The 27,562-nt window shown below is 43.7% G+C and overlaps 1 protein-coding gene across 1 annotated transcript in view; it reads right to left on the bottom strand.

Annotated features, from left to right (window-relative positions):
* COL17A1 (collagen type XVII alpha 1 chain) overlaps positions 1-27,562 on the bottom strand; it is a 57,519-nt gene that overhangs the window by 14,211 nt on the left and 15,746 nt on the right. Inside the window, exons 2-35 of the mRNA XM_086616436.1 lie at positions 22,933-22,998; positions 22,149-22,193; positions 21,253-21,351; positions 19,040-19,177; positions 18,633-18,680; positions 17,670-17,705; positions 16,036-16,083; positions 15,485-15,628; positions 14,394-14,537; positions 13,569-13,640; positions 12,517-12,588; positions 12,085-12,150; positions 10,620-10,784; positions 10,163-10,252; positions 9,979-10,023; positions 9,214-9,363; positions 8,542-8,757; positions 7,885-7,923; positions 6,884-6,910; positions 6,391-6,417; positions 5,852-5,914; positions 5,573-5,677; positions 5,019-5,081; positions 4,121-4,156; positions 3,938-3,991; positions 3,511-3,546; positions 3,279-3,314; positions 2,800-2,862; positions 2,410-2,445; positions 1,961-2,032; positions 1,572-1,598; positions 863-898; positions 292-327; positions 5-85 (exon numbers count right to left, since the gene is read on the bottom strand). Coding sequence (XP_086472562.1) covers positions 5-85; positions 292-327; positions 863-898; positions 1,572-1,598; positions 1,961-2,032; positions 2,410-2,445; positions 2,800-2,862; positions 3,279-3,314; positions 3,511-3,546; positions 3,938-3,991; positions 4,121-4,156; positions 5,019-5,081; positions 5,573-5,677; positions 5,852-5,914; positions 6,391-6,417; positions 6,884-6,910; positions 7,885-7,923; positions 8,542-8,757; positions 9,214-9,363; positions 9,979-10,023; positions 10,163-10,252; positions 10,620-10,784; positions 12,085-12,150; positions 12,517-12,588; positions 13,569-13,640; positions 14,394-14,537; positions 15,485-15,628; positions 16,036-16,083; positions 17,670-17,705; positions 18,633-18,680; positions 19,040-19,177; positions 21,253-21,351; positions 22,149-22,193; positions 22,933-22,998 — 2,481 coding nt within the window. The remainder of the gene's footprint in view (positions 1-4; positions 86-291; positions 328-862; positions 899-1,571; positions 1,599-1,960; positions 2,033-2,409; positions 2,446-2,799; positions 2,863-3,278; positions 3,315-3,510; positions 3,547-3,937; positions 3,992-4,120; positions 4,157-5,018; positions 5,082-5,572; positions 5,678-5,851; positions 5,915-6,390; positions 6,418-6,883; positions 6,911-7,884; positions 7,924-8,541; positions 8,758-9,213; positions 9,364-9,978; positions 10,024-10,162; positions 10,253-10,619; positions 10,785-12,084; positions 12,151-12,516; positions 12,589-13,568; positions 13,641-14,393; positions 14,538-15,484; positions 15,629-16,035; positions 16,084-17,669; positions 17,706-18,632; positions 18,681-19,039; positions 19,178-21,252; positions 21,352-22,148; positions 22,194-22,932; positions 22,999-27,562) is intronic.

The raw sequence follows: 27,562 nt of genomic DNA, 5'->3' as shown, positions 1-27,562 counted from the left end.
TCACCTGGAACACCTGGGGGTCCAGTGGGGCCAGGTGGGCCTGGGGGACCTGGTGGGCCTGGCAGAGCAATAGTTGACGAACCCTCTGAAACACAAACATATACGCTTGCACACATATACATACCCAGTGAACGCGTAACCAATCTAACTTTAGGGAATCACACATCTATAGTATATGTATTCTCCCAACACAGGTCTGACACACAGTCGAGATGAATTTAGGAGGCATAACAAAAACCAGAGAAAATCCTCAAAAAGCAGAAGTGTTTGAACTCTCACAGCACTACATACCAGCACTTATGACTTTTCCTGGAGCTCCAGGTTCTCCTAAGAAAACAAAGAGACAAAAGAATTTGCTTTTCGGGGAAGATCTGTCACTAGCTCAATGATATAGTCTTATTAAACATGTGATTTCTGTTCTCTTTGCCTTTGATCTCTTGTCTGAGAAGTCATAGCACTAGAAGGTCATGGGGAAGTAACAGAGCTCAGCTAATCCAGAGATATCCTCTGATCAGCTTTCCAAGCACTACATGTACCAGAATAGGCAAAAGGCCTTGATTTATCTGAGGCAGGCACACAGCTTCCATTGCAGCCACCAGGCACCACACTCATATGCTCAGGGCAGAACCAGGTTTGCTAAGGTTTTCTCAGTGGAGAACTGGCACGCTGAGTGCCTCAGCAGATGCCCTCCTTTTCGTGTATGCTCAGGGAGGCTTTGGCTACCGTCTGTTTCTCAGACCTTCCCTTCCTAAAGCCGCTAGATGCCACTGTTGTTTCAGGGACTGGTCAGCAGAGCGGCTAATCCTCCCTAAAATGAAGGGCTTAGAGAGAAAAGTAGTATTAGGGAAGAAACAAAACTCACCTTTAGCCCCCGGTCGGCCTGGGTTGCCTGGAAGTCCTGATATGAGGTAGATGAACAATTTTAAACGGTTAGTGCAAATATTGTTTGCTCTACTTTTTCCAGGTACCCCAGCTGAGTTTCACTTACGGGTTTATAGAAGCTCCCTACTCAAGACCCTGGCTTTCAGCATTTATAAGCAGGTCCCTGACAGCAAGTAGAGGAATTCATAATGGACTGGAGACTGAGCTGGTAGTGTCCCAGGGCATAGTTGAAGTCTTCCCTTCTCCCACTGCTCCCTAGATTTACGTGGGGCTTCTTCCAGGTACTGCTCCCTGTCCTGAGGCTCCTGGATAAAGTCCCTGCTGACTTGCCCCCCAACCACCTCTGCTTGCAGACGTCACATCCTCTGTTTCCACCTCTATTGCTACATCCTCTCCCCTCTATTTCTGCTGCTGCTTAGAAGGACTTTCCGGTGATGCACAGGGAACTGGAACATGTTGTTTGTTGCAAACTGTTTTGGGGAGAGATAAATTTTCAACACTCCAAGGCTCTGCGTTCCTCAAAAATTACACAGCAATCACAAAACATGTCTTAAAAGCCAAGGGAGATGCAGAAACCTTGGGATATCACTTTAGAAACCCCAAGCAGCACAGAAGGAAAATTACAAGGGTTTTTTTAGCCCATATCAAAGTGTATCATTGATAAATTGAAACACAGTGGAAAAGCCTACCTGGTGGCCCTTGGGGTCCTGTGAGACCTGGAAGAAAAAGGCAAAAATCTAAGATGTCTAAACAAATTTCAGATGGGGAAGGATAGACAGGGAGGAAAAGATTACATTTACTTAAAATTATAGCACACAGTCCACGAATGATGTAAACTGGCTTAGCACCTGTTAAGTAATCTGAACGTCGGCTCATAGCAGCTGACGTTCCTGTTTGTAGTGTGTGCAATCCTGAGATCATAAAGGGTCTAGATTCCCTGTGTTTTCCTTTCATCACCATCTTACAGTACAGAGATCCTTTGCCAGCCTTAACTTCAAATTAAGACTCGAAATTGTTGACAGAGACATCTGTGTTCTTGACTGAGTACAAACTATTTTTGTTCTCTGTGTGTCTTTACCTGGCTCTCCTGCATCTCCAGAGGGTCCTGGAGGGCCTCGGGCTCCCGGCATTCCCATAAGACCTGGTTCACCTAGGGATATAATCACCATTAACAAGCCAGAAGTCACTGACTTACAATCTACCAATCCATTCAAGCTTGGCCACCAGCTGTTCTGAAGCACTTTCTACCTATTGTATTCTCATAGCCAACTGATCATTTTCAGCATCAGCGTCTGGGAGGTGAACATCAATGACAGAAGAGTTCTGTAGTGAGAACTCTGTCACAAGTTTACAGCCAGCTCCATTACACATCTCAGTTCCATGCTTACATGGCTGACTCTACAGTTCTTCTGAGACAGCAAGATCCCAGAACATGAATCTGCTGCCATCTTCTCTCACCCCATTTACAAATCAATCTCCTGCCAAATCAGAAAGTACTTGCATTTCTGCCTCAAAGGAATCCCTTACCTTTTTCACCTGGCTGTCCATCACGACCAGCTTGTCCTGTCCAAAGAAAAGAGATTGATAGGAATGGCTGAAATAGTATCACAGTTGCCCTGTCCTCCTTCTAAGCGGAGCACAGCCCTACATACAAGAGTGTGGCTTTCCATCATATTGCACCTGAAAGAAACCTTGGCTGCAGTTACCGAAGATCCAGAAAGCATTCACTTGAAACTTAACTGCAGAACATCTGTTCTGATTATACAGACTCATTTTAGCTATCTAGAGAAAAGACCTAGGATCACAACCAGTACGACTCCACTCCCACGTTGTTTCCCTGTCTGTGCTCACAGAAACATGTTCTGGGTGGAAATGACATTGCCCTACATATACACACAGCTGTTTTTTGTTACTCACCTGCAGGTCCTTTAGCCCCTGGCTCTCCTGGAGGACCAGGCATTCCTCTTGAGCCTTGTTCACCTGTAACAAAACAGTATGAAAATGAATCAAACAAATCTTGGTGAGGATGCAGTTTATGACTGTCAGCAATATTTGGTGCATTGCCATTGAAAAACAGCATTGACAGGGTGTTCAGGCCTTGTGATTCGTGACTGTCTCTGGGCATTATAAAAGCTCTAGTGACGCGAACACACGGCATGTGAGGAAGAATTTCCTTAAAGTTAAACACAAAGATTGCTACCAAGATAACTGGAATCAAGAATGGAATCTACTTGTTTAAAATTTGGGTGCAAAAATAAAACTCCTACAACCAATAACATCATGACACTTTTTCAGAAAGCTAACTGGGATTGGCTGGGTTATACGATTATTTGAGAACTCAAATAATGCAAGTGTATATTAGATAGGCTGTTACTCCAGGAAAACAATCCACTGACCTGTCATTCCACGAGAACCCTTCTCACCCTGATCACCTGTGGAACAAAAAACGGAAGGATTCTGTGAGATTGTTTCATTGTAACATGTTTCCATCAGAGAAAATAAAATCTTTCTGACAGGAGCACAGAAGAAAAAGCCAAAGAAGGATAACGTTAATATCCATGGACAGGATCCATATCTAAAGAAATCTAAAGAAAATATCCACAAAAGACATTTAAGTGATCAACATACCTTTGGGTCCAGGGGCTCCAGCGGCTCCTTTCTCGCCTGAAAGATATATGGATGATTGAAGAATAGTAATAACAAGTCAGAAGGGAAAGGAATTTCATGCATCAAGAAAAATCATAGAGGACATACAGATACTCTGATATCAGACAAACCCAAACTGAAAACTCCTTTCCTTCAATACAGCTCCACTCATCCAACCATGTTTCCTCACCTAGACTCCGCTATTACCTCTGCATCTCTTGTATTTCTCAATATTTGCTTGCAATCACTGACTAAGTTTAGTTCCTCTTCCCTTTTCCTCAGTCTTATGATTTTCTTTGCCCCTAGCGTCAAAATGCTACATGCTCAGACCAAGCCTGCTACTCAGCGCAGAGCTAGAAACGCACATCAGCCAGTGCTGCTGTAATTGCCGGGAGGAAGAGAAGCTTACCTTTAGCGCCTGGGAGACCTGCTTCTCCTCTAAATCCTTGTAGGCCAGGAGGACCTGTAGAAAAATGAGATGGGGGTTTAATTCATCCCACTCACCATTATGGATCGCTGAAAAAGAAAAACTGTCATTCTGAGGTTTTTTGTCTAGTCTCCAGATGCCATAGCAAAGGAATGCAGCACTCACCTGGAGGACCTTGTGGACCTGGAGAACCCATCAGACCTGTGAAAAAGGAACATGAATTTTCTTTCAGCAACACCACAATTAGAAACTGAACAAATCTCTTTTGGTTTGCCCAACAGTATCCACAACCCAACAGGTTTTTCATAGAATCATAGAATCACAGAATGGCATAGGCTGAAAGGGACCTTAGAGATCACCTAATCCAGCCTCCCTGTCATGGGCAGGGACACCTCTCAACTAGACCAGGCTACTCAAGGCTCCGTCCAACCTGGCCTTGAACACCTCCAGGGAGGGGGCATCCACAATCTCTCTGGGCAATCTATTCCAAAGTCTCACTACTCTCATACTGAAAGCAGATTGGAATTCCCCCAGCGTCTGGAAGAATTTGCATCACTGGCACTCTCAAAACCAGGACGAGAAATCTACACAACTTCCTGTGACATAGGGAAGTGGTTTTCCCTAAAGTAAGGTAAAGAGACTCAAGTTTTCCATCTTGGCTGAGACACTGGGATCTGTGCTTCAGGTGGGACTCATTTTTTTATAGTGCAATTTTTATCACAGTTACATGAATTGTAGAGCTGTAACTGTGTTCAAAGACTATTAGGGATATGGAGCTGACATTATTTCTGAAAGCAGAGAAAAAACAGCTGGAAACATCACACATCTTAAAGATTGATGTTTTGAGAAACCTCCCTGTCAATCCCCATTCTCACTAAAAATCTCTGAGAATTTATTACTCTGAAGGTTATGTGTACCTACCAAAGTAAATTTTATCTAAAATTAGGACAATTAGCTCACTTTTCTGATTACTGTAGTGCAACACAAGTGAAACAGGAAGGCTGGAGTGTTCATTTACTCCTAACCAGTTTGTAAGGCTCTCTCTGTCCATCTTCATATTTACCTTTAAGGCCAGCAGAACCTGGGGGACCAGGTGGCCCTGGAGGACCTGGCTCACCAACACCACCTGCAGAATTAGAGCATAAATAGATACTGTAGAATACAATTGAGATTCCATTTTTCCATTATTCTATCTCTTGTTATTCTTTCTCTTGCAAGTGTCATGAATAATCTGCTGGTCAGTTCAAAACACCCAAATAAGCATACATTGCCCAACTCCCATCTCACTGGGCTTTAGGATGAGCCAGAAAAATCCCCCAGCTTTGGTGACTTTGGTAACAGTGAAGAAGATGACCTTGATACTAAGTGCTTTTGATTCTGTCAAACTCAAACCTGACCGTGAGACCTGGCAAACAAATCAACCCCTGTTTATCCATTGTAAATTTGGCCAAAAAAAATCCCTTAGGCCAGACTTTTCTGTGCTGGAAATGGCTGAAATGAAATCTGGATTTGAATAATCAAATCAAATTCTATCACTGAGGTGTTTTATAAATTGGGATCAAAGTCTAGCTTTTGTCCATCTCTGCTTTATCCAAGAATGGGACACCTAGTTCCTACCTCTGTCTCCTTTTTCTCCAAATCCAGGTGGCCCAGGCTCCCCTCGAGGCCCTGGTAGCCCTTCTCGACCTCTTTGTCCCATGGGACCTTCCATGCCAGGATCACCTACAGGAAACAAATGTCTTGCAAAAAAAGCTGCCTTTATGGGAGGCCCTGGATAAGAGGATCCACGGCCACCTCCATGGGGGAAGGCAATGAGTACACCAAGCTGGTGTTTGTATTCCCATGCCATGTGTCAATCAGTTGTGAGAAACTCACAGCATGGATAGAGATGCTTACCCATGCTGCCTTTCTGTCCTTTCGGTCCTTCTGGTCCTTGGTGCCCAATTGGACCAGGAATGCCTGGAAAGAAAGACATAACAAATGTTCAGAGCCCGTGTCTGTATAAAGTGAACAAATAACATGCAAATTAGGGGAACCCGAAGCCTAGAGAGATTCATCAGCTGGGGTAAAGCATATATTTCTTGGAAGGTGGGTACTTGAACAGGGATCTCTTTAGAAGAACACAGTACATACAAGAGCACAAGAAAGTTGGGCCAAGAACTCACGCAGCTGTGGGACTCTGTCAAAGGCAGGCTGGGATCTTCACACCCGCAAATTAGGCATGTTCAACTAAGTGGAAGGCAAGCTGAGGCCTGGCTTGTAACCAAGTCTCTCAGCTGTGTCTGTAGTTGAGCACCAAGGTATTAATCAAGGGACTTAGTCTATGCTAAATATTGATTCCTTAGAGAACTACCTTGAGCTAGGTTTGCAGTGCAAAATTTGTTCTTGCCTACACTAAATGTCCTCCCTCAAAGGAGAATTGTACTACTGCCCACCTGGGACACCAGGAAGTCCTCGCTCTCCTGTAGAGAGAAAGAAATAGACCATCAGTGGGGAACAGGTCTTCCCTGATTGTCACTTTGGCTGACCTTCACCCCCTATAAAAAGTAGTTTATGTTCCCGGCATGTTTACAAGTTCCAGCATCCCCAGCAATGCCACACTGGCATTGAATGGATTGAATCATTCACACCACACGAAATCCTCTGAAGCATTCTGTCATTAAACCAGGTAGAGCTTGGCTTCAGGAATGACTTTCACCCAGGTGAAAAGTTTCTAGATTCAAAGTAAGATCTGTTATCTCTTCTACTGTGAACTCTAAAATTGTCTTTGCCCGAAAGAAGAGCAAAAAACCCATCCATCACAATATCCGAACTACAGAATGCACTGGCTTCTCTATTTAACTTCTGGAGTAAGAAAAATTCATTTGCTACCCAAGCCCTCTGGCAGGCTGCCAATCTACCTGAGAAAGCAGGTAACTCCAGACTCACCTCTGGGACCTTGTATTCCCATGTCACCTGAGAACAGAGGGAGGAAAAAAAAATCAGGAGAGATTCTGGAGATATTTCCAATGTTACTAATTCATTTTATTTTTCTAGTTGCTTTCTTGCCTTTAATGAAGCATGAAGGAGTTTTGGGTGAACAGGGACACTTCACACTTGAATAGTGCAGGATCAGACCCATCCCACTAGTGGCAAACAGGATCTGTCATTTCACACTGGCACAATGCAAGATTGAGCCTCCTGTAACAGTTCTGCATGGGATCAGGCCCTCTACAGTTTACGTGGCAAACTAGCTTTACACTCTAGCAGGACTAGGGGAGTGACTGTCCCCCTGCATTCGGCACTGGTGAGGCTGCATCTCGAATACTGTGTTCCATTTTGGGCCTCTCACTACAAGAAAGACATTGAGGTGCTGGAGCACATCCAAAGAAGGGCAATGAAGCTGGTGAAGGGTGTAGAGCACAAGTCTTATGAGGACCAGCTGAGAGAAGTGAAGAAACAGAGGTTCAGGGGAGACTTTATTGTTCTCTACAACTATCTGAAAAGAGGTTGTAGTGAAGCGGGTGTCGGTCTCGTTCCATGTAAAAAGTGATAAAACAAGAGGAAATGGCCTCAAGTTGCATCAGAGGAGGTTTAGATTGGATATTAGGAAAAATTTCTTCACCAAAAGGGTTATCAAGCATTGGAATGGGCTGCCCAGGGAAGTGGTTGAATCGTCATCCCATGAGATATTTAAAACACATGTAGATATGTAAAACACTTAGGGACACAGTTTAGTGGTGGACTTAGAAGTGTTAGGTTTATGGTTGGACCTTCAAGGTCTTTTCCAATCTAAATGATTCTATGATTCCATGATTCTTTTTGTTCAAGTATAAACCAGCTTTATCTTTCTCACTGCTAATTTCCCATTGTGGCAAAATCCACCCAAACTTGTGCATTGCCAGAGCCAAAGAATAAGACAGGGGAAAAGAAGGACTGTATGGCTGTACCTTTCTCACCAGGTTCTCCTCTCTCCCCTCGGAAGTAGCCTGTAACAGGAAGTGTTACAAGGGGTTGTTAGAGCGCATTACACGACAGAGTAACTACTCACTTCACATCCAAGGATCCTTCTGTTTTGTTTTTGAGGCTGCAGGCAGCACAGGCTAAGCACAGCATGGCTTTATAAGTAGAGTTTCCTCAGCAAATTTGCTTTTGCAAATCCATGAAACTTCTGAAGCAGGGAGAAGGTAGGCTCCTCTGTTGTTAACTCATCTCCATCATCTACTGAATGGAAGTAAATCATCTTTCCCTTGCTAATGAAAGTACCATGAGAAATAAGGTCTGGGTTCATTTTTCTGTGTAGTTCTTTCAAAATGGAAAACTCACTTGCTACAGCAAACACGATACATCCTGGCACAGGATGGCACATCCACAGCCTACTTTCTTCTCCCTTTTCTGCTGCCTCTAAGGGATGCACCACCAGTGTTAGTGGCAGCAATCTGAGCTCCAGCACAGCTTGCCTGTGAGGTCGGGTGAGGGCACTATTTTTGACAGATTTCATTGCACTCTAAAAGTCCTGGTCTTCAGGCCCTTAGGTAGTCAAATCCTCCCACTCCTCTTTAAGTAATCTGGTCTGATGCAGCATCACAGACATTGACTCTGCTCACCTCGTTCCATTTCCTTGTTCAGTCTGCTCTTCACCATCAACCAGACTGACTCTTCATTTTCATAAGGGAAAGTTGAGGAGGGTGAAATACCATGAAGAAAGTCTACTCTTGAAACATCCTTTTCTATTTTTGAATTCCCTTCGTTAATTGCCAGGAGGCCACCATTGATTTTTTCCAGGTTTTCCACACGTGATTTCAGCTTTCTCACTTCTTCCGCTGGAAAGTTAAAGTAAAATGCTAGAGAATGTACTGCCACAGATGCATGCCTGAAACACCTACTTCTAACCGCAGGGACAAGGCAGCACTGTGTCAGATCACTACAGCCACTGAGTTTTTCAGGATTGTTCTTTGAATCTTTTATTCTAGCAGGGATATCTGGAGTTTAAAAGACAACTTCGGAATCTGTTAGTCTCTGAGAAGTAAGACCTCAAATCTCAGAAGTTTTCCTGTCCTACTTACCCCAAGACTATATAACCCCTCATCAAAAGTTTATATTCCTTATCCATTCTTTATGTCCAGTTGTAATATCTTAGTGGAAGTCACCATCATGCTGACTGTGATCCTCATCAGTTCTCTGGCTTGATATCTCTGACACTTGGCCTCTTTGCCAGCTTACACCCTCTGTTTGTCTTTCTATCCCATTCAACATTTTGTTTCTCAGTTATTTCTTACCCAAAGCAATGAGTCCAAAAAGCAATCCAAGGAGAAGCAACCAGGCCAGAAGCAAACCCAAGAGCCATTTCCACCAGCTACAGCAGGAACCACAGGGACACCAGGATGGTGCTGATCCAATTGCACCCCTTGCATCACCATTTCGTATTTCTGGAAGAGGAAAAGGGAAGTCTCCCGGTTAATGATGAGTTCTGTGACTTGAGAGTCCAGAATCTCTTAGAACAAGGACAGTAATGTCTGATACATTATACAAAGGGCTATGGAGAAAAATCTTTATACCCCACTCTGCACATGGTGGGTGTAATTCTAGGTCCTGTGAAAGCTGGGAACAGCATTCCCAATGGGAATTCCAACAAGAGACAACACTCAGTGCATTTTAAAATAACAGCTGAAAAACGTGATCCCCTTGGGGTCAATTTTTTGTACAGTTTTGAGCCATCAATTACACCAACAGTCAGCATGGTCTGTCTGAGCCCTCTTCTCCCCATAAATCTGTCCTGGTAGCAGGACGCAGCTGTACTGTCAGCTATCTGATTTTCTCCAGCAATAAAAAAACACCCCAACTGCTCACTCATCCACAACCAAATCACTGGTACCAATTTCTCTGGTGTATGCTCTGCTCATTATAGACAAAGAAGTCCCCTGAACATTCCCTCCCTCTGATGTCACTGCACAGTCATCACTCATGTCACTCAAGAACAATTGCTTTTTTGTATATTGTGCTTTGGTGCTTCTTTCAATGAAAGTCTGAACTGTATCACTTACCTGCGTAAGTTGCTTTGTCCCTTGTTGGCACGGATTTCAGTCCTCCTGTTTTAACAGCAGTAAAAGAGGTTTCAACAGTCTTTCTATGCAAGATTAAGCTTAGAGCATACGCTTGAAAGGGAAAGGTAGTAATGGAGGCAGAAGGAGAAAGTTCTGTTGCATTTCTAAAGGGACAAACTCTTACCATTTGCATCTGATTTTAGGCCAGTATCTGTAGCATAAGAGGAGGAAAATCCCTGCTTCTCTTTCTTCAAGGTGTCTTCTACAAAGGAGCCTGAACAGGAACCAAATATAATTAAAAACATGGCACCAGAAGTTCAACCAGGCCTATCTTCTTTCATTGGCAAAAGGCATATTTTTGACTGGGAAGACAAAATAACTCTGCTTGTTTAAACCAGATCTAGATTTTTGCTTTCTAAGCTCCTGAGCTTTGTGAAATATTCCAAGGCACACTCTGGAGCTTCAAATGCAAAAGCTGGACCTAGATTGCAGCTGGCATTGTTAAAGGCTAACTGCCTGCCACAGCTTCTTGTTTGGCTTGCAGGGCTTTGAGTCAAGTGTAGTGTTCTGAACTCTCGCTATGATCAGTCTCCACTTCCCTGCCCTCAGCCTATTCACATGTCCTGAAGAAGAGAAGTTACCTCCATTAAGCCCAGTGGTAGAGGCACTAAAGACTTTGCCACTGTCCTTTGTCATGATCAAAAGCTCCATCTCCTTCTTTGCTGGGGCATTCTCCTTCTCCAGCAGCAGGAACTTGCAGTCTTTGCGCAGAATGTCATCCCCCTGGGAGCTCAAAACAGTTCCCCCTGCAATATTGGTAAAGGATGGGAAAGAGGAGGAGATGAGTATGGGCCACTGAGTCATAACTACAAGCCAAACACTTTCGTTCATTAAAATAGGTAGTCCCATTGTGATTGGGGTTGCCACTACTATAAACATCCAGGAACAGAGACACTGGTCACTGAAGCTAGGAGGAGGGCTGTGTGTGTCATTAGGTTTCTTTAAAGATGTGTATTTCACTAGCAGGAGAGTAACTGCTACTAGAAATGGAAAGCATCTGGAATTCAATCACATACAGCAATGATTTGGTCAATAACATCTTCACTTCTCTGACACACTTACTATAAAATCATAGAAACTCAGTCTGAGAGAGACATTCAAGGGTCATCAGAGCCAGCACAGCTCAAGATGAGGAGCATCTTTAGCAGACCTACTCTGTCAGGCACAAAGCACTTCATATCCTTGAGAGCCAGGCATGGTTATGAAGCATTGAACTGTAGATTACTGAGGTTGGGTCCAGGCCAAACAAGACTCAAGAACATCCGTGTGGTCACCCTTCTGCCATTAGGCAGTATCAAGTATGCCTGGAATGGTGTACAAACCTGAATTTGCACACAAATTGGCACAACATTGAAAATCAAGATAACCAGAATGGTACTATTCCGTTACTCTAGCACAAACCCAGAGTAAACCTGTATTAGAGATGTTATCATAACTTCTGTGCTATTTTTAAGCCTCATCTTTGGGAGTCCTTGGATTGCAAAAGAAACTTGGCTTCCCGTACACAAAAAAATAAAAGACTAATTTATAGCTTTCAGAGTTGCAGGAAAAAGTTGGAAAAGATGAATCCCAACTGTTCAAGGATGAAAGGTCAGTAGAAAGACCTCAACTTCTCTCATTAAAAAAAAATAATTCTGATCATGTGTAAGTCAATGCCCTGATTTTTGAGTTGTTGAGGCTGGTACTACTGCAACACGATGTTAAAGAGCAACCTTGCAAATGTTTGGACTTCAAATGAAGCACAATTTCACACGTGTGACCTTCTATCCAGTTACCCGCCTGCTGAGCAGTAATAGCTGCAATTAAATCATCCAGGTTACCACAGAGTAGGGGAGATCTGAATCAGACCAGCTCATTTGCTCATTCTTAGCTTCCAGCTCATTTGCTTTCTTTTCAGAAAGGCACTGGTGGGAGACTTTGCTAGTGACAAGTCATGGTCCTCAGGAGCCAGGTATTAGTGTCAGTCAGCTGGCCGAATTTCTGACTCATTTTTATCATGATATGCTTGTACAAGGCCATGCCTGAACAACCGAATGACACACTCACCTGCAGAAGCAGGCACACCAGTACTTGCCACGGTGTTGCTCTGAGAAGTGTTCTTCATCCCATATGCTGCAATGAAGAAATTTGAGAATGAAAAGAAATGAAGGATAAAGGTATCTACACACATCAACCTTGGGCTGCACACCATTTGAAAAATCTCTTCTCATTTAGGGTACTGAAGACAGCTCAAACAATCAAGGGCTTCCCGAGCAAGCAAATCTCTGGAGTTTACATAGGCACTGAGAGCTGTTCCTGCAAATGCAAAGCAGAGGAAATGTTCCTCAATATCCTCTCATACCACACTGCTCCACACAAGAAGATGGTAATGAAGGAGCCTCTGTCAAGATGAACTTTCTAGTCACTATAGAAAAGGTGGGAGAAGACAGCACACATTGGTGACCTTCACACTTTCTTTAGGCTTAAATTGTTGCTGACCTGCAGAGGCTGCAGTAGCATTCTGGGTCAGGGTTGAAGAGCTTGGAGACAGGTTGTTTTGAACTCCAAACACTGCAAAGACAAATATGGCAACAGGGGTTACAAGGTTTCTGTGGTGCAGGTGATATTCTGGCTAAAACCAAAACAAAACCAATGATAATAACAACCACCTCTCCCAAGAAATTTCACTAGCTAGCTAGAAGCATCACAGGCCTAAGCATTCTGCTCAAAGATCTTCCTTACAAAATGTTTTTTTCCTTACATCATTTTGCTGTATAAGTTATTGTTGGCCCAGCACAATAATGGTGACTATTTTAAAACATTATCTCAAGTTAGACTGCGGGGCAACTCTCATGGCTGCATGGACCTTTCTGCAGGGGGGAACCTGGGAAAAAGGTAAGTTCAGGAAACTAGCTTGGTGTGACTAGGGGAAATTTAAGGAGATAACTGCTCACAGTATGTGTCAAAGAGAGAAGAGAGAAGCAAACAGTGTGGAAGGTGGCACCTTTGGTGCCAGAATCAGCATGGCAACGTTAGTGCAGTGTACAGACTGCTCTCATACACCCTGTTCTCTCTGCAGGCCCAGTCAGAGACCCTGCACGATGCCACTGTGTTGTGCAGACATAGTGTGTGTACCTGTGAAATGAAGTGGTTTAGTGACATTGAAGAGAGTCTACCAGAAGCCATGAGCTGGGTGAAACAAAGGAAAATTACAGGGAGAACTGGTAGAGTAAGACATTACTCTGAGTTGGTCTAGAGAAGAAACAGGGAGGCCTAACAGGTTTCTTTCAAAAGACAAATTATTCTCCTTGGAAAATTTCTAGTTTTCCCTGCCTCCAGGCAAAAATAGTCAGGAGCTAACACCAGCTATACATGGCCAATTCAAAATAAATCCACCATAAACAAGGAAGAACTTGGGTGTGCAAACAAGTTGCTGACACTGTGATGAGGAACAGAAGAGAAACATAGTGATACAGGTATTATTTCATTTTACAAATCTGCTAGGACTGTGGTGCTGTGACAGCGTGAAGGGAAGAAGAGAAATATCTGACCTGTAGAGGAAGTGCTCAGGCCTGTGTTCAGAGTATGACTGCTGGGAGCCAGGTTATTTGGAACACCAAAAACTGCAAAAAGAGGAAGTGAAATGTTATTACTTTTCTGGAATTGGAAATCCACCACCCGAAGGTCAGTGGTACAGTCACAGAAATTAAGAGTCACAGTTAGTGAAATGCAGTTAGCAAAAATGTACAATAATTGCACAGAGGAGAAATCTCAAAAATTGTGACACCAAACCACTCTTTTACTGAACTGACAAAGGGGAGAAAATCCTACATAAGACAAGTTGCAATCGTGAGACAGTGTGAGAAAGCAAAGCTTCTAATAGTATGCTATCATGAAGCTTCCTGTGGTTTTTCTCTGCAGCTGGGAAATGCAGCATCCCTGGCATGCAGAAGCAGGCCTTACAAGGTATAAGCACACTCAACACTTACTGATTATGTCTTTAGTGTGTGAGGACTGAAGGGCTAGGCCCAGTTGTTCTTACAATGGGCCAAGATAATCCAATGTTAACTAAAGTCTAAAACTAGTTTTGATAGGGAATGTGAGCCTAACCTCGTTGATAAAGCTATCATCAAAGTTTAGTGACAGATCAGGTAGTCAGGACAACAGAATCTCACAAAAAAGAGTTTTCAAATACAGTCAGTGTAGAAGCAGAGAGCACCAAGTTACAGAAAACCAGAGAAAATTCAAGCATATCCCCTGCTATCTTGATTCTTCCTTCATTTTAGTTTTCTTACTATGCAAAAAAAAAGCACTGCTGTTGACCCAGTTTCAGTATGGAGTTATATCCTTCAAGCCTGAGTGGTCCAGAAGCATACCTGATCCTGCAGAGTGAGACATAGCATTGATCAAGGAAGAGCTGTTATGGTATCCACCAAGGGAAGACCCAGCAGGCAGAGTGGAGGACCACATGTATGAAGGGAGGGCAGTATTCAGTATGGTTGTATCATATGTCCCCGATACTGTAAAAACCCAAACAGACGTGGCTTAGCATGCATTGCAGGTTTACATGGCAAACGACTTTATCTGCCTTAAATTTCAACTACCCTTGTGGAGTCAACACAGTGACTCCAGGTTAACATAGTACAACGGATCTGAAACGCCAGCTGACTACAGCCCACCTGAATTTTAAGCAATGGAATAAAGATTGACCTGATAGCATGATCATTGACAAAACACCTTGAAGATATTTCATTGCTTGTAGATGCTATGATACCAGAATAAACCACTTTGGTCTGTCATTCTCTTAATAAATCATCCTGGGCCATGGGACACATGACTTTTGCTTCCCACATGTGGCTCTGATTGGTTCACTAGTGTATTAGATTAAAATTCCTAGTTTTAGACAGGATTTGAGCCATGTGCAGGAAAAAGGGTATTGCTTGTTCCTAGATACTGGTAGAGGACAATGGAGTGAATGTGAATACCACTGCCTCAAGCACTGTGGTGAGGCTTATAAATAATAAAAGCTGGTTATGGTATTTTAAGTACCACTTGTATTATTATCAGGTTCTAGTGATCTCTGAACAATGTGCTGTGGACAATACATCAAACACGGACCTAAGTGTTATGTTCAGTACTATCTCCATCTTTCTTGGAGATAAGAGATCAAATTGCTCTACGATATGTTTGCTTAGAGCTCTTGTCTCTGTCAGAAGCATCTCTGAATCAAAGCTAGTGGCAGCAGGAACTGGAAATTAAACAAGTCACTAGAAAGCTACCCGAGATGGTTCTTGTTAGGGCAACATCTGGACAGGCCTCCAGCATTCTGACCCTTTTTCTGTATGGTCACCACTGTCTGGGACAGAGACCACGTATTCTTACTTGGATGTTCTTAGCAACTGGGTATTTTTATGGTAAATAACGTTTGGAATGGCTCCAGCATTGCTAACTGTGCTCTGCCAAGTACCTGACTGAGAGCTCTCAGTAACCATCTTTGTCTCCACCACAGCCTTTTTCGGTATCGGGAGCGTACTTGACGGTGATCGAGTAGGGCTGCAGCTGGCCGATCGACTTCCTTTCAGCAAACGTTTCACATCATCCAACTCTGTCCCTGGCAGGAAAAGCAAGTATCAAGATTCATCCAAAAGCCATTGTTTCATTGATCTGTAATCTTGCCCTGGCTAAACCATTCCATGGAATTTACCTGTGACTATCTATGAAGTTGTTAATTTCTGGAGGTGCCTTTTGAGGAGTGCCACTTACTTAATAACAAGCCTCAGGGCCTCATTTCTGGAACTAAGCACAACTACATCCTTGCAAGATCACCGTCTAACCCACAGCACGCTTCCTTGTTCAGAAAGGGGAGACAAATGAACGTTCTTAACAGGAAAAAAAGAATGACATGCTGCTATCTGTCACCATAAGAACTGGGTCCCAGGGACACTGCAGACATACCCACAGCAGCAACACCCTCTATCCTATACCTGATCCCCCTGGAATAAAAGCCGTGGCACTTACATCTGCCAGAGGGAGATGCACTCTGCAGTCGGACTCGTATTTCACTCTCTGGGAAGAGAAAAAGCAGATCATGAATATGGAGTGAGATGCATTTGTGCCCTCAGCTGGGAATGAATCTTTGGGTTGAAGTGAATTCCTTCCTTCTTGCTGTCTATATTCCATCTTGCCATCTTGCTGCTTGATCTGAGCAGCACTCATGGCCCATGTGAATTGGTTGTAAATTGGTTTTGGTGACTTTTTGGTTTGGGCTCGCATTTTGCTGCTGTTAATTCCAGAGAGCTCTATTTCACTCATTGAAGGCCTCTGTTGAAATCAATAGCATTGTTACTGCCAGACATACAGAAGGCCTAACTATGCAGTCCTCAATCACATTGATATTCCCGCTCATGACAATTATTATTATTACTATCCTTCTGGACAAAAACCTAGAGATCCAAAAGAAGCTTACTAAATACACAAATTCCCCACTACTTCACACTGTCATCTCTACCATGTCCTGTACAATATAGTCTCTTACAACCTGCTGATTTCTCTTTTGGCTCACTGAATGTGACCAGGCTAGTTTTAAGCCAAGATTCTCACCAGGTACTCGATTTCATTACTGACTTCTACTGTCTAGCACAAGAGACCGTGGAGTTAACGTGATTTGGTTGGGGCAAGCCTTTAAGCTCGCTACCCACAAGCAAACTGGCCAGCCAGGACATGTGATACGTGGTCCTCAAGATGCAATCTGACAGTGCATGCACTGTAAAAGAAACACTAGCTTTTTGCATTCATGTGCAGAAGCTGATGGATTGGAATTATTTTCTGAAGTAATATGAAAAGCTGGAGCTGACTCTCTGGTGTCTGTTTTATTATGTATGTCCTAGTTCTGCTGGGAGCTCAGGTATGTAATGTGCCAGAGGAGACTGTGAAGATCTGACACAGAATAATTGGTAACTGTGACACTCTCCAGGAGGAGTGCGCAAGAGCGCACTTTGATTTACATCCACTGCTAAAATTAACTTGGATAAAGTGACATTATAGTTTCCTCTTCAAGCAACTGGGAACAGATATTACATTCTTACAGGGCAATATAATCCTGCTTCCCCAACACTGCTAATAAATTATTAGAAGAGCTGAATGATTTAAACAATGCAGAGCTTTACAGCAAGCTGGCTAAAGAGACCGCAGTAAGTCCATAATTTCCTCACCATCTCCTTACTACCAGCATGACATCATTTGAGGGTATGGCCTTATGGTTTGTAAAATAAGATTACAGTAGGAGGAACATGAATACAATTACTGTAAATATGTCAGAGGCAGATCACAGAGCATGGATGGACCGAGTTTACGGTAGTGAAGAGACAAGATGGAAGACTCTGTCCTATGACCCTAGATGTCCAGATCCCCAAGTAGATCCTCCCTTCTGACACAGTTAAAACCACCAAGACTTTCACTGGAGTCAATTATTACACCAAGCTTGTTTAAGCAGTTGCTTACAGGTAGGTCTGCAGTGGTGTAAATCCACGTACCTCATCTGACTGCTGTACACTTAAACTGGTTGATTCCAGCTAAGGAATAGGTCCATTTAACACACCCTGAATTGTACTGAAGAAAACAAAGGAGGCTTCTACAAGAACAGTACTACTCACCTCGACTTTGGCTTCTCCCTCGTGTGGAGGCAGATGCTGTGAACAGCAATGAGAAAAGCAATATTAGGCTTTACTGCCTGTGACATCTCTGAAAATTAACACACAGATCTTGCTCAGAGTGCTCAGATGCAGACAGAAACCTTCTTTATTTGGGGCACAGCTGGAGGAATTGAACTCTTAGATTTGCCAGGCTCTCTTTGGACCATAAGGTATCTTAAAGAACAGGTAGCACCTTTAGCATTTCTGGACCATCTGCTGCTTTTTGTATACATAAATGTTGTTCATAGATGGAGATCTCCCATTTCCACAGGCCAAAAGGAAGCTAATAGGTCTGTTTACCCCACCAACCATGGCTGGACACTGTGAAACCCTGCCTCCTCTCTAAGCCAGAAAGATGGCCTGATCATAGTTTCACTATCTGCACTGAGTAAAATTGGCAGCTCAGAATTTGGAGAGGGGAAGCTTATACCTGCTGACAATGTTCAGTGTAAATGTATCACCTGATAGCCTGTTCATTTTTCCACATAAATATGTCAAAGCCTAGAAAAGAGCTATTGGAAAAGTATATCCAGCAATGGCTCAAAATCCTAAGATTCTGGGCTTTCTTGCTTGGAGCTGTTCTCCTAGCTACGGGGGATGGAAGAGGAAATGCTATGAAGCATCCCATGTCTATGTTCTCCTGTCCATGTCCTATGGCACATGGGGAGTGTCACAAAAGCTGTTGAGGGTAGCAGATATACATTATGCACCCTCTGTTTGAACATGTATCAGCTAGAGACCCTGCTATCAGCTGTTAATGTAAATCCCAGATAACTTCTCCAAAGTCATGGATCTGCACTTGCTGCCCCATACAGAGGCAGCATAGGCAGAGCAAGACACAGTAATGTGCACAATGCCACCATAGTCACCAGCTCACATGACCTCGCCATAATGTTCAGAGGAACAGCTCTAAAAAGAACAAACCAATTTCTTTTCTGGGAAACTCAGGAGAAGAGTTGGCACTGGAGCTCCCTGTAAAGAACAGAAAAGTGTTCATTAATACTTTGCACAAGCTCATTAAAAGCTTTCAAAACATATCTTTCTGGTAGCTGTCTAATCCCAGTGGGTAACAAATATTTCCATTTAAAAAAAAAGAGCAATTCAGGATTATATAAAAAAGCTGCTAATGTCTTTCAACAAAAATATTCCACAACTCCTTTTAGGAATGAGCATTACTATAAATAGGACTTAATCATTAAAATGTGTCCCTGATGGCTTATTTCCTAGCAAAACCACAATGGGATTCTTGTGCTATTTTGGTCAATCCTGCATTAATGTGACCTCAGAGTGCACAACACATTCCCTCCTTTCTATGGCATGTTATGCAATACCTTCATATGTTGCATGGCGGTTGACATAGGTTTTTCTTTCAAATGTTGAGCCAGGTGATTTGGTGAGAGTAGAGCTGGGAGACTGGGTTTGTCTGTAGCCAGAGGATGATGATGATGAATTCAATCTACCACTTCCACCTATAGGTAAAACAAAATGCCCTCAGCAAATTTGCATTGGTACCTCATAACTGGAGATGAACATTTGGGTCTAATTCTGACTATTCTGAGCATTCAGTGCAGAGGGAAGTATCAGTTATCTTTGTGGTTTCAAAACATATCTTGTCAATTATACATATGACAGGTTTTGGCCTAGGGGAATGAATGAGCCATCTCCCCTAAGCAGGAATAAATCTGGCTCTGGATGGTGCTGGGTTTTGGTTTGCACACAGATGCACCTATAAACTCATGTTACATGACACAGGTCACAAAAACTGGGAGACTGTTAAGCCAAACTCAAAGTTCATCTTATCATCTCAGTGCATAAGATAAGGGAAAGCAGAGATGAGTCCACTTCCCTTCCAAAGCAGCTATCCAGACTCTCACTTGGTCATGCCTTAGTCAGTCACAGCATCACAAAATCACAGAATGTTAGGGATTGGAAGGGACCTCAAAGGATCATCTAGTCCGATCCCCCTGCCTGAGCAGGACCACCTAGATCAGATCACACAAGAACGCGTCCAGGCGGGTTTTGAACATCTCCAGAGAAGGAGACTTGACAACCTCTCTGGGCAGCCTGTTCCAGTGTTCTGTTACCCTTACTGTGAAGAAGTTCTTCCTCACGTTTAAGCAGAACCTCCTATGTTCCAGCTTATATCCATTTCCCCTTGTCCTATCATTGGATGCCAGTGAGAAGAGCCTGGCTCCATCCTCATGGCAGTCACCCTTTACATATTTATAAACATTAATGAGGTCCCCCCCTCAGTCTCCTCTTCTCCAAGCAGAAGTGATTGAGGTGTGCGTCAGGCCCAAGGCTGTCTGGAGGTTATCAGTGGCTGTTAGACAGAGGAAAGAATTTCCCTCCTAATTCACATCAGTGTTTTGGAGAAAGAATTGAGCAGCCATAACTAATGTGTTCATACTCTGTATGAAATCTAATGCTGGAGTATGATCAGAGTATAGCAAAAAGGGAGCCCTGTCATAAAGTGCAACATATCCACTCTGATCAGCAGTATCAGACTGGATTTTGTTTACCCATCCCTGCAAAAAGAGTATACCCTTCTGATCTCAACAGAGTGTTTTCTTGCCAACCTTCCCCTCTACAAGGACCTGTTTTGTTCTGAACTTTTCCACTTAATTCAGCAGAACAAACTACTGTGACAAGTAGGCCTCTGTTGGAGGCATTCTGCAAGCAGAGCGGGAAAGCAGAGATTAGAAAATGCTCTGTAAAACTTCAAGAACCCATTATTTCTAAAGTTCAGATTTTTTTCTCTTCCTCCACACACTGAAAATAAATAACTAGGAAGACAGCAATCCTGCAGAGTTGTCTGAGTTTGCAGGGCTGGGTTCAGTTCTCAGACTGGTGCCAGTCCAGACAACTAGACTGACATCTTCACTGGAGTTACTTCACATCTGCCCGGAGGCAAAGTGATTCCGCAGTCTTGCCTGTAGTTGGTATGGAGGTGTCTGTCATACCTATTGGCTATGGGTAATTCTCCTGCTGAGCTCCCAAACTGCACTTCACTCCCTATGGTTTGTCAGCTCTTTTGGAGCATGGAGAATGTTTTCTACAAGGATAGTTATACAGTCTGTCCCACTGGGACAGAGAGAGGGTTATGCCAGAAACCTGGCTAGGAAGCTTCTTCTCCAGAAACCTTTGCTATGACAATCTAACAGCTAGGCAAAGAATACTGTTAGAGAAGAACTCTGTTTTTAAGGAGCAGATATCACATACCGATTTAGCACGTCAGAAAATTGGGCAGACTGTTCAAAGTGCTAAAGCCATGGACACAGTGGGAATGGCATTTTTTTGTTGCTTTTCTCCTGAAATCAAATTTTCCCTGTGGAAAATGGGAATTTTGCCATTTACTCACCCATCCTCAAACCCAACTTTAGGGAAAGAATACCTTTGCTTTGAGTATTTGCCACTTCTACTTTCATAAACCCTGTTTTCCTTACCGCTGGCTCACCCTACTTCCCTGTCCTGAATCTCTCCTCAGATCATTTATGCTGCCCTTGCTTTTGTTTCCTCACTGTGCAATGTCTTCATTCCTTACTTGAAGTCACATAGCTGCTGCCATGTGTGTAAGACCTCTTTTCCACTCCACCCACTCCAGGGTGGGATGATGTTTTCAGCCCGCTGCTGCTCCCTCCTTCTGGAAGAGATGAGCACAAAATGAGACATTCTCTCAAGGTAAAAGATGAGAAAAGCAAAGACACTGCAAGACAAGGCAAGAGGTACCCAAAGCTGTCCTCATACTCAATTACAAGTATAGCTTCATGTCTGGTGAGATGCCAGAATTGCAGAGAAGTGTCTTGGCAGAGCAGATAAGCATTCACACTGCAAACCCAGCAGGTTGGTAGTGAAGTTTCGCTCCATACATGAAATGAAGGATACTCCTGTTAACCCTCATCATAAATGAGAGAGAGAGTGCGATTCCTGCCCAACCCAGCTGCAGCAAGCCAATCAAGAATATGGTGGTATAAAGAGCATGGAGGATTCTTCCCTACTTGTTGCATAGAGGTATGCAACCCATGACACCTGATATTACCCAAAAAGATTCACTCACTGTTGTCAATTGAGTAAGATGACAGGGGAATACACTGCAGCCCCATCGGTGGAGGCTGCAGACCCATCACTTTTGACCCTTGGCCCCAAGAGACAGTCACCACTTGAGACCCTATATCTGGCTTTAAGCCCTTGGAGAGTCTGGTCTACCAGTCTTAGTGGACTGTGCAGCTTCGTATCTGAAAATACTCAGACAGCTCCCCGCGTGCTGCTCCTTCTCTCCACTAACAAGTATTTCGGCAGAGGCATTTCGGAAAATAGCTCCTCTTTGGGTGCAAGTCTTTCTGCACAAAGACCTGCTGAACCTAGGGATTTATGGAAATAATGCAGTTAAGAAGCATGGAAGGACACAGAACACCAAGCTGAAGTAATGTAATTACTTACTGGGTGGTAAGGACGTCAGTCTTGTGGTCACTGTCTCTGTAATAACTGAGGGAAGAAAAGGGTGCAGAAGTAACGGCATGTTAATAGAGCCAAACAAGATCAATGTTCTATTTAATTTCCATGGAAGATCATGACTCGTTTAAAGACATGGACTCATTTAAAGAAAAGTCCTTTAAGACCACACTGCCTGGGGGCTGCAGTTTCATTAGCACACAATGCTGCGTGTTCGTTTGCAGGCCTTTCAACACTACAGTAACAAAGAACATTACTGCCATGAAAGACTTTTTCTTTACAAAATCCCTGTAAAACATGGAAGCATTATTATTTCTGGGCACTTCTGAACCACAGCTATTGCTGTAGCAGCAAAGCCCATGGTCAGATCTCAGATCCCTTATTAGATTCCTACTAGCTAATTCCCATAATGTCAGCAGAAAACTTATTCTCCCTTTATACACAGCCAAAAAATCTATCTTAAGAACATTTTATAAGCCACGCAGGACATTGATATCAGAGGTAGAAAGAGAATCCAAATGCCTGCACTACTGGCTAGAAATGTAACCTCAGGGCAATCATCTGTGGTTAAACAATCAAGACATGTTACATGTCTCTAAGCGTCTGATCTCGGCCCATTCTATTCCTTATTCTGACTTCAACAGAGAGACCAGCGGCAGGTGCAGAACTTAGTTCTGGACCTCTAGTCAGCATTCAATCCCTTACAAACCCGAGTATCTGCTTCTGGGATTTTTGGTGTGTGACATAAAAACCAAAAAAATGTTCTCCTTACGTCTTTCAGTAACTTCTGATCCGTCTTGCCTCGTTTTCTTTGTTACAGAATCCATACCATTGCCACCTGCAGGGAAAGCAGAGACACTGCACTCAGAGCTCTGACTAGTAGGAGATGACAACAGTTCCTCACAAGCCCCACCACTTTTCTCCCTTCAGCTGGGGACTAGACTGCCTGGAAGACATCTATGCCAGGGATTTTACAGTGTCTTTCCAGAGCCATGTGAGTATTACTTATAGACCCTCACCACTTGCCTACAAAACTGGATGCTGCACAATGCTGCAGAGCTGAAACAGCTGGAGGGCCTGTAAACCCAACAGGCAAGATAGGGGCAAATGAGGCAAGTCCACTCAGTGCTGGAGAAGTTTAGACCTGGATTTATATCCAGACTTTGTGGCACTACACCATGGTCTCCAGCTGTGCCCCTGTAAAGGCTTGATCAAAACCACAGGATCCAAATGCCACTCCCACACATCTGCTCTAGGCAGGACTCAACAGTAGAGGATTAGAAATGCAGGTAGTTGCAGGAGTAAACTACCTACATCATCCCAGTAATGCCAGAAAAACCTAAGCGGAGATACTGTTGCACTTTTGACAGCATACTGAGCATCCTCAGGGCACACTGACACTAAAGCCACAGCACTGACTTTAGTGAAGCAGAAAAACACTGGAGCTACCTTTAAACTAGCCATTTTCGACAGCAAGGAATCTAAGGTAGGAAGTACTTTATCTTGCTTTACAGGCAGAGCAGAGACAGTTTGGAGGTGCTGACAGTGGCTATGGAATCTGATCTAATTTAATGCCAGCTTAGGTCAGTCTACCCAGTATTGGAATCACTGCTGTGAATGCCGTGTAGACTCTTCTTAACGACTTGGATCCACTTCAAGTCCAAATTACAATCTCTAGCAGAGGTATGACTGTCTGCCAAGGCAGGAATACCACAAAGAAACATTGTGATGGTGGAAAAGAAACATCAGCTAGAAGAGAAAATACTTCTGTCAGAAGGAAATATACAGTTGCTCACTCCTAGTTGCTTTAAGAACATTCATCTTGTGCAGCTGCAAACAATGAGAACAAGTTGATAATAGGCCAAAACTCTCCACTGCATTTGAAGAAGACTCCTTAAAACTGAAGGCCTAGCTGTACCAAAACCTACACACTTAACAGGCTGAGTCTGAAAAGAAGCTTTGGGCAAAATTCGTTCCAAGATTTCGAGCTTGAGGCAGAACCCAAGACCATGCCGTCCAATTGAGCTGCCATTTGAGTTTGATCCTCATGATTCCACTTACCCTTCTACAAAGTGTCTACCAAGTAACCCCCTTGATGTAACACTTGTACTGCCCATGCATAAATAATGACACAAAGAAGGATACAGCAGAGAATCTGCAGGAATATCTAAAGTTCAGATTCAGTTCTGTCTTTGAGCAGCTCCTGCTGTTCCCAAAGTTGGACAGGAACAATCTGAGAGTAGAAGGCACACTGCCAATCAAGCCACGTTAGCCTCCTATCACAGACTCAGCTGAACTTTGTGGAGAACACCCACAGTGCCCATAGTCCTCACTCTCTGCACCTCAGACACTGAGCTTGGCTAAACAGCCTTGTAAATGGGGTTCCTGAGGCCACATCCAAGTCCTTACACAACCTTGGCGGCAGGATATCACCCAACCCTTACAGTGCTTGCTAACGCTGGAGATTTCCAAGGGAGTAACCAGGGCGCTGATTCCAAGGCATATGCAAGACCAGAGCTATATGTGTTAGGAGAGTTCCTCCTCCAGCAGGATGACAATGCCCTGCAATAGGAAGGGTTCCTGCTCATTCGCTCCAAGGAGAGGCAGTATCTCTGCTACTATTTCTTATTGCATCAACAGTGGAAGCATCTTTCAAGCTCCTACCATAAAAACAGATGCTGGAAGCTGTTGTCTGGATGTCAGCACTATTGACTTTGCCAGTGTTTTTGGCAGAGGACACAGCTTTGTATTTGGAAACCGCTTTCCTACTGCTTTGTAGCCCCAGAACTCCACTTCCTTTCTGCTATTGGGAAACAGTGCTGGAAGAGGCCAGCACCACCATGGAGTGAATGCACCTTCTGCTCTTTGCCTTCCCTGAGAAAGGGGAGGATCTTGATCTGATACCAATCCGAAAAAAACGAGAAGAGGTTAAACCACATCTTTGGAGCCACACATGCCACAGCCCAGTACTAGCACATGGTGCATTTTGATCTAAGTTGCACGTGTGTTTGCCACCTGAATGCAAAAGCCAGCACAGGTTCCAGCAGGCTGACGGAGCAGGATTTCCATGATCTGCCAGGAGTGACTCATTTCACCAGCTCCTATCTGGGTTCACAAAGACATAGCTGTGGGCTATGTCTGTGGCAAAGCAATAGCGCTGTTGAATCAGAGAAGCCACCTGCAATTATCTCCGAGTAACGAGCAAGAACTTGTGAAGTGGGATCACTCTCAAACAGCGCAGGCAGCAAAAGAGAGGGCAACCCCATGGCCACTTTAACATAAGCTCAGGGGTTGTAATGCACTTGTGGCACCCACAAAAACAGGGAACTTGCAGACCTCACTGGCACTAGGATCCAGAAAGGTCTAGCACTGCCACACTTGTGCACATTGCTTCCTCTGTGCACAGCACTGAAAAGCAGGATAGTAATAGTTGTCCAGCTCTGCAAGGCATGCTTAGGTCAGTGCCTTCCACGTAAGCCCTACACTGCAGAGAGCCTCCTGCTCTCCCACCTGACTGCAGTGCAGCATGCTGCCAAGGATGCTCAGCCAGTCTGAGATGGGACATTCAAACCTCTCTTTGTATTTCAGAAGTTCGGCACTGTGTGCAATTGTAATAAAGTTTTTTTAAAGGCATTTTTCAAAAGGGAGCAGAATAGCCACAAAGACATATTTTAATGGAAAAATGAAAGCAGGCACGCTCCAGATTCTTTTATTCCTCCACAATATCCTTCCAGCTTTCATGTCAGAATGCTGTTACACTCACAGCACATCCTTTCAGCTCTCTCCTCCCTCCATTAATAAGGCTCCTGCTGTGAGACACTCCATTAGGAGAAAGAGGCACTAGCAGGTGCCAAGATTAATAATATTTAATGTCAGTGAACCCTTTGATCATGAATGCTCTGAGACTCAGTAGATGCCTCCAAACCATGTCACTGACTATGTTAAAGGCAAATGCCATGGCTGCCATCATATCAAATGTCTCTTAGGGTACCCCTTCCTCTTAATCAAGCCTTTCAGGTGCCACTGTCCTGGAACTAATAGAACTGGTTCGAAAATGGCCCCTTATCTCTCTTTTACTCCACAGGCTAGGAATCTGACCTTCTCATTCTGCTTTAAAAGCTGTTCCTTTCCAGTCATTCTACTTAAACCAACACAGTCAGAATTGAATCAACCAAATTATGCTTCCAAATCTGCTCATTTTGTAGACTCACTGAAATGATGCTAATGCCAGGGCAGCAGGTTGGATGCCCCACTAAAGCCTGGACATGCTGTAGGAACCAAATTCTGCTTTGCCAACAACCTGTCCTGGTTTCTTTGACACCGGTATGTGCTCATTTCCCAGAGCACAAGCAGGAGCACTGCCCAGACTTCACTTCGCACTGCCAGGTGCTTTCCTTTCAAAAAATGTGTCCTCACCGTGCCTACTTAATTGTGCTACCCAAAGAAAAACGGGCCAAAGCAAGGCCATTCTGACCTGCACAAGCTTCTCACCTCTGGCACAGAAAGAGAGGCAAACAATCTGGGTTCGTACAAAAACTGTCTGCAGAACAGGAAAGTGCTGCTGTCACCATTTCACAGATGAAGAAACTAGTCACAGAAGGACAAATAACTTCCCCGAAGTCACTCTACAAACCGGTCCAAAGACAGGAAAACAAGACAGGTCTCTTACCTTATGCCACTATGTTCACATTGCCACACCTGCTGCAGAAAGGATTCAATCTGATTCTCAAATCAGACTTTCCCGACTTATTGTGACAAAGCTTTGAAAACACCTTACAGTGCCTCCTAATCTTCTATGACAAAAATGTGGCCCAAAGTCCATAATCAGTGAGTCACTGCTGATAAATAAACCCACCTGTCTGAGACAAGCAAAGCTTGTCCGTAGCAACACGAGGTTTCACTCAGAAGCAGTGCCACACGTTCTCAGGACTAGAGATCAACTCCCTAATATTACACCCTGCGCCCACCATCTGAAGCTTCAATTCACAATCAGTATTCCTCCAGCACATTTCGGATCTGCACACTTTTAAAAACAGCCAACAGTTGATCTGCATTTCACCATGCTAGTACCCTCACAGAACTTTATCTGTTTGCATGGTAGTTTCACAAAACGCATTCAAAACGTCCCCAGAGCTTGGCTTCGCATTTCTTACCTCCCAGCAGGTACACTCCTTTCACTTGATACTCATTTTAAAAGAGATATATTAACTGACAAACACAAAACCAAAATGATCCAGCTCTTACAGTCTCATTTTTACATTGATTCCCCATAGAAAAATGTTAACACCTCTTCTATTTTGCCTGAGAATACAGCCTTGTTCTGCAATAAATCTGGAAGAGAGAAAATTCAGGATACTTTTTTTTCTCTTTTTTTCTTTAGTAATGTAACTTACCTGGAGTGC

Source organism: Tauraco erythrolophus, chromosome 9, assembly GCF_009769465.1.
Source record: "Tauraco erythrolophus isolate bTauEry1 chromosome 9, bTauEry1.pri, whole genome shotgun sequence".
Taxonomy (NCBI): Eukaryota; Metazoa; Chordata; class Aves; order Musophagiformes; family Musophagidae; genus Tauraco; species Tauraco erythrolophus.
This window is presented reverse-complemented; position numbering and strand designations above follow the sequence as displayed.